This window comes from Egretta garzetta, unplaced genomic scaffold, assembly GCF_000687185.1.
Source record: "Egretta garzetta isolate BGI_Z169 unplaced genomic scaffold, ASM68718v1 scaffold8, whole genome shotgun sequence".
NCBI classification, from domain to species: Eukaryota; Metazoa; Chordata; class Aves; order Pelecaniformes; family Ardeidae; genus Egretta; species Egretta garzetta.
In genome coordinates this window covers 3,713,341-3,723,092 of record NW_009260407.1, presented here as the reverse complement: position 1 = coordinate 3,723,092, position 9,752 = coordinate 3,713,341, and the positions used below count along the sequence as shown (strand labels likewise).

Here is a 9,752-nt window from a genome sequence, read left to right as displayed (position 1 = left end):
CGGCCCCCTCCCCCGGGGCCGCTGCACCCCGCGCTCCCCTGGCGGCCTGTCAGGGCTGGCGCGGAGCAGGGGGCGGTTCAAGCTTCCCTTCTTGGCTGGGCATCCTCAATTCCTCTTCATCAGACATCCCCGAAAGAGCTGGATCAAAAGAGGTTTCCGTGGGTGATTTTGCTGTAAATTTTGAACTTCTTAAGACTTTTTTGGGGAGGGTGTCTTGCTGAAGTGAGAAATAAGTAGGCTGTGTGTTAAATCAATTATGTAAAGGCCCAAAGTAAATCTGTAGGGATTTTTTTTTGATTTTTTTTTTCTGCCCTGTCACCTTGAATGTTTGCAATAACAGCATTTGAGCTTGTCCTGGGTAAATGTGAATAGAGCCTTAACATATGTTGTTGCTTGGTTTTGATGTAAGCTGCGACGAAAATTCTAGGAGATATGAATATTCAGTGTTTGTTATGTTACTGCTTAGCAGAACACAATAGTGAGCGGGTGGCCTTTTTAAAAGAAGAAATGTTGTGTTCTATAATGTCTTCTCACTCCTGTGCTGTAATAAGTTGATGGAATTCAGTACTTATGTTTGCTGTTTTTTTTTCAAGATAGCCCTGTCATTTCGGTGTTTTTAAATGGGGACTAGTGCTTGCCTCAGTTTACAACTTCAACGTAACAGGTTTTTCCACCTTTTCCTGATTCCCACCAACCCCCAGGCCTGCCAACGATTAACCAGCGCTGGGGAGTCCATGTTAGCACAGTGAATCCTTACCACTCAGTTCTCCTGACGTCCCTTGATAGCAAGATGAGAGTTGGGTTTGTTTGGTTTGGTTTTTTTCTTGGGTTTTTTTCAAAAGAGCAGGTGCATTAAAATTTCCAAGTCAGTTTAATTCTGTCTTTATTTTATGTCTTCGGACTGATTTTGGAGCTGGGAGGTTTGTTTTCGTATAGTGATTTTGGAGGGGTTTTATTGCTACCTAAATGTAGTAGTTGCCTTCTGTAACCTTTCAGTTGTTTTGAAGGTTCAGATGTATTTAGCAGAACTTTGGGCTTACTACGAATTTTCTGGGGCCGCGCCTATAACACAGCATATAACTTCTGGTTTGTTAATATAATGTAGACATATTTCCCATGTATCTTTTATTGGTATCTATTTGCCTTTACCCTAAACACCTGTTCCACATGAGGCCATACATGGGGAAGAGGAGTAGATAGGATGCTCTCCTGTTTTCCTTTTTTTTTTTCTGTAAGGTCAGATTGAAGTTCAGCTGCATTTCTTAGTTGGAGTGTGGCTTATTTGCAATCAAGTGCTCCTTTCTTAGAATGTCCCTGAACCTGCATGTGATGTGCACTGCATTCTGAGCTTGACCTTTGTTTTTAGCATGACTATAAAGGCTGTCTCTGTTGTGTGCTTGCAGACTATTCATGTGCCTTTTATTAGTGTAACAAACAACTCACTGTAAGTCAGCACTATTTTGTCCAGCAAAGGGAAGTGCTCCCTGGCAGTGTTTCTATGTGTCAAATGGTTAGTCCTGCAAAGGGCTTCAGGGAAGACTAGGGAGAACAGGGAAACAATGATTCAGCCTCTCAAGTACTGTAGCTGTTGATGTGTAATGACTGCATTTTGCCATGGTATGGAGTGGACTGTAGCAGAACTGAGCCTGTTTGGGTCTTGTTTCTTTTGCTCTTTTAGCCATGAGGTAATCAACATCAATCTGAAGAACAAACCTGACTGGTTCTTTGAGAAGAACCCCTTTGGTCTGGTTCCTGTTCTGGAGACCAGCAAGGGCCAGCTGATCTATGAGTCCCCAATCACTTGTGAGTATTTGGATGAAGCATTTCCGGGGAAGAAGTTGATGCCTTCGGACCCATACGAGCGAGCTTTTCAGAAGATGCTCTTGGAACATTTCTCAAAGGTACTGCATCATCAGGATGGGATTGTGTTTCTTACTTTACCGTAGCACCAAAGACTGCAGCTCTGTTGCCAGTGCTGCTTTCATCCTTCAAGGCAGGTCTTGTGTCTGGGAAAAGCATTGCTGTGGTTTAACCACAGCTGGCAGCTAAGCCCCACATAGCTGCTCGCTCACTCCCCCTCAGTGGGATGGGGGGTAAAATCGGAAGGCTAGAAGTGAGAAAACTCATGGGTTGAGATAAAGGCAGTTTAATCAAGAAAGCAAAAGCTGCACACACAAGCAAAGCAAAACAAGGAATTGCTTCCCTACTTCCCGTGGGCAGGCAGGTGTTCAGCCATCTCCAGGAAAGCAGGGCTCTATCATGTGTAACAGTGACTTTGGAAGACAAACGGCATCACTCCAAACGTGTTCCCCCTGCTTCCTCTTTCTTCCCCCAGGTTTATATGCTGAGCATGACATAGGGTATGGGATATCCCTTGGGTCAGTTGGGGTCAGCTGTCCTGGCTGTGCCCTCCTCCCAGCATCTTGTGCACCCCCAGCCTGCTCGCTGGTGGGGTGGGGTGAGAAGCAAGAAAAGGCCTTGGCTCTGTGTAAGCCCTGCTCAGCAGTAACCAAAACATTGCTGAATTATCAACGCTGTTTTCAGCACAGATCCAAAGCATAGCCCCATATTAGCTACTATAAAGAAAATTAACTCTATCCCAGCCAAAACCAGCACAAGCATTTAAATAACTGGAGGGGTTATCTGGGGTCTCTTGCTGTGAGCACATACAAACCACTGTGTGCCGGACTTGCTGCCAGCATTTATGTGCAGGGATGGGTCAGGAAGACAGCCAAGCTAGTGAAAGTGTATGTGACTGAGGCAGGATTTTGAGTATCCTACAACAGAGCAAAGGTTAGTAGACCAAACCAGCTGAATGCTTGAGACCTAGGCAGTGACAATTGCTGTATTTTAATCCGACTTTCTGTAGGAAGTACTGTATGAATGCAGAATGCGAAGAGTGCCTGACTGAGAGAGCCTATGACCGTGGACAGGAGATGGCAGGTGGTTGTAGACATGGGACATGTATAAGGAGACTGGTTTTGGCTCTCAGTAGAGGTTGGAGGTGGGCACTGTGGCTGACTGGAAGTAATCTCTCTGTAAAATCATGTGCTTTGAAGAGTCTAGGAAGTGAAAGAAGTCAGCTTGTATAGGAGGCACGAGAGGAGAGGAAGCAACAGAAGATGTGGACAAAGAAGGGGGACAGAAGGGAGGATATATTTGCAAGAGGCCTTTCTGAATAGGCATGATGGGAAGAGGGTTACCAGAAACCATGTTGCAAAAAATGAAACATGTACTGAATGTTGCTTGTATGAATAACAAGATCTTAGAAAAATTTATGTCTCTGAGCTTTTAATAAAATAGTTTAGTTAAGCTTGGCCACTGGGCAACTTTCTGGTGCTGTATGCTTATTTATCTGGCAATTACCAAATTAGAAAATGCACAGGTCTGTAGAAGCCTGCATATCCTGGGCTGCATATCTCTTTCTTAAAGTACCATAAATGTTGTTAATTTGTTGGTAATTTGGATTTCAGAAGTGTTTAACTGGGAAAACAGTACAACTTTGCACCTTGCTATCTTTTTTGCTACTTTTTTTGTACTGTGCGCAAATGGGAAACATGCCTTTCTTTTCATTGTTCTCCTCATTACAAGACTAAATTTCATTAGTGTTTGCATTCATTCTTCCATTAAGCGTTCGCTTACCTTTTCTGAAGTATAAAAGATTTTTAATTAATGGACTTTATTTAAGTCTTTAAAGTTAAAGATTTAAGATTTAACTTGCATCTAGTATCTTAACATCTAACTTAACATTTTAAGCTCTGACTTGCTTGTATTATTGCAGTAGGAACATGAAAAGCTTTATACTTTCTTTTCTATAGATAACACCTGTAGTTTTCAAGTATTTTGTGGCAGTCAAAGATGGACAGGACACCACAGCACTGAAAGCAGAGATTGCTGAAAAGTTTGGCAAACTCGAAGAGGTAAGAGTATTTCATGACAATGAGTAGGTTGCCAGTCATTGCGTGATCCCTTTTTTCTTTCATGCTCTGGCCTTTGGAGCTAGATCTCTTCTCATTTAGTTGGTAGTTCCAGCAATGAACAACCTTTCAATTTGGTCCCCCTAGCCTAGGATGCACAACAGCGTTATTAGAGTAAATTCCAAGTAGCTAAACTAAGCTCCATTTGTCTGATGAAGGGTGTGTGGACTTGTGGAAGTTTTCTTAATTCTAGCTGAGTGCTGTTGTTACAGCATGTTCTAAGAGCGAGGGCTGAGGAGTCCAAGCTGCTGAAGAGCATCTCTGCAGTAGCTCTGCTGAAGTCAGTGCAGATACCTCGGTGATGATATAAAATCTTTGTTCAAGAGCCTATCTTTGTTGGGGTTGGAGGGGAAGCAGAATGTAATTTGTGCCTTGCAGAAATCCAGTTCTGTGCCATGTTCTGCTACGGTGGTGTAACGCAGCTTCAGCAGAGCTCCAGGAAGTGTCAGGTGACTTTGATCCTGGATTAGCAACTTCACAATCTGTGTCAGTAGTGGTTCTTGTTTAGTCTGAACAGCTGTCAGACTTGCCTTTATCATGAACCCATTCCTCCTGCATCTTTAGCAGCCATGACTAATGCTTGTCTGGCTTGATCAAGAAGTGTTCCTTCAGAGCATTTCTGTTCTGGTGCAAAGCTACCGATAGCTTTCTAGTACTTTCCTAATTCTCTTGATGTTCCTGTGCATTCTGCTTCCCCACCCCCTTGAGTTGCCAAGTAAGATTGTTTTCAGGGTAGTCTTGTCTGACTGATCAGGCTAATGTTGGAGTAGTGCAGATGACAAATGAGTTCTTGGGGAAAGCCATGTGTGTTTCACTTCCCTGAAATACAGATCTATTAAACATTAAGGAGGAACTAACCTTCTTCCTGCTTTATTAATGCTGTGAAATACTTGCTGCTCCTTCAGTGTCTCTATTTTACTATGCCCTGAAGGATTTTGCAGCAGCAGCTGAAGGTCAGCTGAGGATGGGAGGAAAGAACAGTCATGCAAACTTCACTCAGCCTACTGCAAGAGATACTTGGGAAGGGAAGTGTTTTTAAATGCTTCTGTATTTAGTTTGCTGCTACCCGACAGAGGGAGCTGTGTTCCCATCTCTGCAGCTGTGCAACTGCTGAGTTTTATTCTGCTAGACACCTGGTAATTCAAACAGCTTGATGCTTCCTGAAGGACTGCTTTAGAATTTGTACCAGATCATGGGGGTTAGGGGACAGAGAGTAAACACCATAGGAGTATAGTTTTGTGTCTCCAAAACAACAAAGATTTGTAAGGTCTCTTGAGTTCTGCCTTCAAAATGCCAAAGTGCCTAAAAACAGAGGGACTAGCCTTACAAAAGAAGAGACCAAGCTCTGGAGGTTCCTTAAAGCATGTTAAACTTGGATGACTATGGCACTTGAAACATATCAAGAACATAAATGTAACAGGAGAACTTGCTGTATTCTTTGTGGCCCTGCTTTCTGTGCTGAGCTGTGGGGATCTTTTTCTGGTGTATGTGGATGTTATGTTTGCCTCCTGTTCCTTTTGCACCTGGAATCAAATCCAGTTCTAGATGTAATGTTAGAAATGTTTTCCTGACACCACTTGGCCTCAGGTGCCATGAGAAAAGAGTCCCTGCTAAAACAGTGTTCTAGTTTACCTGGATGTTAAATTTAGCCAGATTTATTGCTCAAGAAATGCACATGCGTTGTTGTGTTTGATTAGTCTGTGCCATTAATGCTTTTTGACAAGTAAGAAAACATGAACTGACAAATTCTGAGAGCTAAATTCCTTTTTTGTGCACAGGCTGCAACTTGCCAGTGATTTGTATTTTATGACAGTTTGGAACCACTGGAGAAGAGCTGGACTGACAGCGTATGAAACAGTTAAGCTTGATACTACAGCTACTTTACTAGCTAGCTCTGACTCCCCAGATAGTGTGTGCATGGGAGAAACATGCTGTATCTGCATTATTTGCTGTCTAATCCCTTCGGTATGCTTACATTCCACTATGAGGTGGGAATGTTTTGTTACTGTAATGTCCTGCTGCAGTAATTCTCCTTCTGAGGGCAGTTGTCATCTCTCGCCCCTCACAGATTCTGTCCAAACGTAACACGGTGTTTTATGGTGGGGACTCAATCTCCATGTTTGACTACATGATCTGGCCGTGGTTTGAACGTCTGGAACCATTCCAGCTGAAAGAGTGAGTACCTTGCCTGGCTTCCAGCGTGTACTGAAGTGCCTCAGCATAAATATTCTTTGCATACACTGCAGCAGTGGGCCGCTCTTGGAGGATGCTGAAGAAAGCTTGTATTGTGTTACGGTTTGGGGAGGCATCTTCTCAAAAGAGAGATGAGTTGTTCAGGGATCTTCCGTAAACAGGCTTTCTTTCACCAGGTCTATTTTTCTACCAAATAATTTTGACAGATCTGGAAGAAGTGGTCAAAATACAGGACTTTCTGTCTGTCCCTAATATCACAGATGAAAATGGTCTTTATTTGAAGGGGATGGAGTTATGGAGGCCTAGGTTCAAATTTCTTGCTCCAAAACTTCAGACTTGAAATGCAATCTTCTGCTCCTCTTCAGAAATCCTAGGTTGACAAAGGAGGGTGATTTTTGGTTTGAGATGCATCCTACCTTGCTGGAGCTAATAGATCTGTCCCTGTTGTAATAGCTTTTTTTAAAGATGTAAATAAACGTCTTTGTTATGTCCTGAAACAGCTCCAGTTACTATGGTATTGCATTAATATATAGGGAAATGGTATCAAAGGATAACTGTTTTTTAGCTGACTTAAAGCAGGACTAAAGAGTCGTCTTGTATAAGGAAGTGGATGATAAAAGTGGAGGATGAGTATAGAACAGTTAGTCTCGCCCTGGTGCCTGAAGCATTCTTGAAGAACAAGAAGGATGCAGGGAATACTTAGCATTGAAACTTCTGGCACTGTAAAATGAGGACTTTACTGATGGGTTGGTGACTGATTTTGTCCTGTGTGGTCCTTGATTGGAAGGGGAAATATTACAAGCAATATAGGAGCTTAAGACTAGAGTCATGAATGTATTTGAATGATTGAGGATCTGAGCCACTGTATGCTAAGAAAAGATACTACTCAGAGAAGTTACACATTAACTAAACTTGTGAGTTGGAAATTGTAATGCAAAGTACTTGGGTCAATCTGCCAGAAGAGAAGGAAAATAATAACTTACACTGTTAAGCTTTCTATCTGCCATACAGTGGTTGGTTTGGTTTGGTTTTTCTTTTTAAAATGTGTCTTGAGTGGGTTTATGGATTTAGTTCCTCAGTTTCCTCAGTAGACTGCGTCTGTGTTTTGAGCTCCTGGGTTGCAGGGTAGTACAAACTGCACAGCTTGTGTTGGTATGCAAGAGAGAGGAGAGAAGAGATTTGTGAGTTGTGGAGGATTCAACCACTGCACACAGCATGTTTCAAGAATCACCATTAACAAAGCATTCCAGAGGGAGGCAGTGGTGCACAAGCCTCTGCCTTCAACTTGGAGCAGATAAGAGCTGTGTTTTTTGCAGCAGGGATAATGTAAGCAAAAACATGCTGATATCTTGCACAGTAAGTCCTCATTTATGGTTTTGCTCCACTTTGCAGAGCGCACAAGCTCTGTAAGAACTCATTTACTTTCCAAATGCTAGCTTGTCTTCTGTGATCCAATATGTATTTCTGTCACCTGCTCTGAGCTGAATATTATAATGGGACGGAGAAAGCAAAACAAGCAGTAAAATTTAACTGGTCAAGCTGTTACCTTCCTTGATGCCCTCCAAGTTTCCCATTTGCGTTACTCGGTCTCTTTCCTTTTCCTGTAGCGCTTTGAGTCACACCCCAAAGCTCCAACGCTGGATGGAGGCCATGAAGGAGGACCCTGCTGTCAAGGCTACAATGACTGACCCACAGACATTCAAAGGTTACCTCCAGCTGTATTTGAAGAACAGCCTTGAGGCATGTGATTATGGGCTCTGAGGTGCCAGTAGGCAAATGCTTGCTGAAGTGTCAGTGTTTCTTTTCAGTGTGAGCTGTGGGGATCTTGTGTAATTTGGTGTGGGCTCTTCTGTGGCTGCATTTCATAATGGGGAATAAATTTGTGCTGAAAAGGCTAGAGATCTTCTGTGAACTCCACTCCTTCCTGTCAGGAGGAGGACCATCTGCTGGATTCATGCAGGAGATGGAAAGTGATTGCTGACCGTGTATATTGTGTGAAGGAAATTGTTGGCTTTAAACAGAGGTGATGTTCTGTTATCTCTGGCCTCTTTGCAAGCATTGCTAGTGGGAAGTCCCTGAACTGACCCTGTTACTTGGTTTAAAAATTATAATAGTGGTGTCTTGAAAATAAATAAAAAGCAATCAATCTTGTCTTTAAACGCAGCTTTTCCTTCCTCTTTCCAGGCAGCTATTAGTCACTGGACTGGTTGGGTAGAGAAGAGCAAGGCACTATAAAGGCTAAAACATAGTGTGGTCTCTGAAGTTAAGATGCAGTTATCCTCCTCTGTCATCCTATTTAGGCACTACTGCTGCCAAACCACTGAACTTGCAACACTACCCACTTATCCCTGCTGAAGGGAGCATCTAGTAATGGCTTCCAATGGCTGGATTTGCTAGGGCAGTGCGTGGTTATAACTTCTCTGTCCTGAAATAGGGTTGTGCTGAGCCTAGGTCCTAACCTCAATTATCCTAAAAGCCTTTCTTTCTTTCCACAGGCATCGGCAGAATCATCTGTCGTCTTCGGCTCGGGCCGGATTTTTTTTTTTTTTTTTTTTTTTTTTTTTTTTCTTTATCTCCACATAGGGACTAAAAGAGCTGTGACCCATTCTGATGTTGCTCAGCTGTGTATGTCTTTCTCTGACAGACCACTAACCCAAACTGGCCATAGTTCCAGGAAATAAGCATGCAGAAAGAAATAAGGCAAAGCAGCACGTTCAAGGACAGGGCTGTGGGTCCTGTGGTGATGAGGCAGTTGTCAAGAGACATACAAGACTCTCTTTATCTGTCTCCCATTGCATTGAGGCAAGGTAGCATAGCAGAAGTTAATGGTTTTCCTAGTAATTGAGGCACTGAGTGTCTTGGAGCTTTTCTGGAGGAAAACTGGACTAATCTTTTTTTACTTTTAACATATTCTACCCCAGCACGCTAACTCCAAGGAGGTGCGTGGTTGTGCAACTTCAAGTAGGAAAGCAGATATGAAGGACAGATTTGATGGAGAAAAAGAATTAGCAGGAACATTGGTCTGTCGGCTTGCAGCTATTGAAGGGGATTGTTTATGCTCTTACTAGCTTAATTCAAACTATGCAGGTTTTCCCCTCCTGTTTATCTTTGTGGCTTTTAAACACATCTGGCAGTACTTCGAGAAATACTAATTACTCTGTTGTTCCTTCCAGAATGCTGATGTTCTTTGTCCCAGTCCAGATCTGATGCTGTACATGTTTCACAGATTGTCATTAGAGAACCCAGAGGAAGCATAAAACTGTGAGGTGTGTTGTCAGAATGTGGGTCTAGGCTGTTTCATTAGATGAAAGCAGGGCTTGAGCTTGATGAAGCTACTATCCCTGAAACAGTATTGGTGGGATCTCGGTGGCAAACTTCCAAGGATTAACTGCAGAACACTTTGGTTTTATTAGCTGCTCTGCTTTGTGTAGGGCTTGTTAAAGCTGTTAGTATAGCAGGCTCTAAGTTGGCTTCTATAAACATGCTAGGAATATGTGGCCATTTTCTCCAGTGTATTGTTGGACACTAGTGGGAGATGTGACCTTGGGGAGATTGAATAATGGGTTAAGAGCAGAGTATGGC

At 42.9% G+C, this 9,752-nt stretch overlaps 1 protein-coding gene across 1 annotated transcript in view; it reads left to right on the top strand.

The window, feature by feature from the left end:
* The window catches only part of GSTO1 (glutathione S-transferase omega 1), a 10,269-nt gene extending 1,988 nt beyond the window's left edge, over window positions 1-8,281 (top strand). The window contains exons 3-6 of the mRNA XM_009643480.2: window positions 1,679-1,901; window positions 3,819-3,920; window positions 6,046-6,152; window positions 7,778-8,281. Coding sequence (XP_009641775.1) covers window positions 1,679-1,901; window positions 3,819-3,920; window positions 6,046-6,152; window positions 7,778-7,931 — 586 coding nt within the window. The 3' untranslated portion in view covers window positions 7,932-8,281. The remainder of the gene's footprint in view (window positions 1-1,678; window positions 1,902-3,818; window positions 3,921-6,045; window positions 6,153-7,777) is intronic.
* Window positions 8,282-9,752: the final 1,471 nt, after the last annotated feature.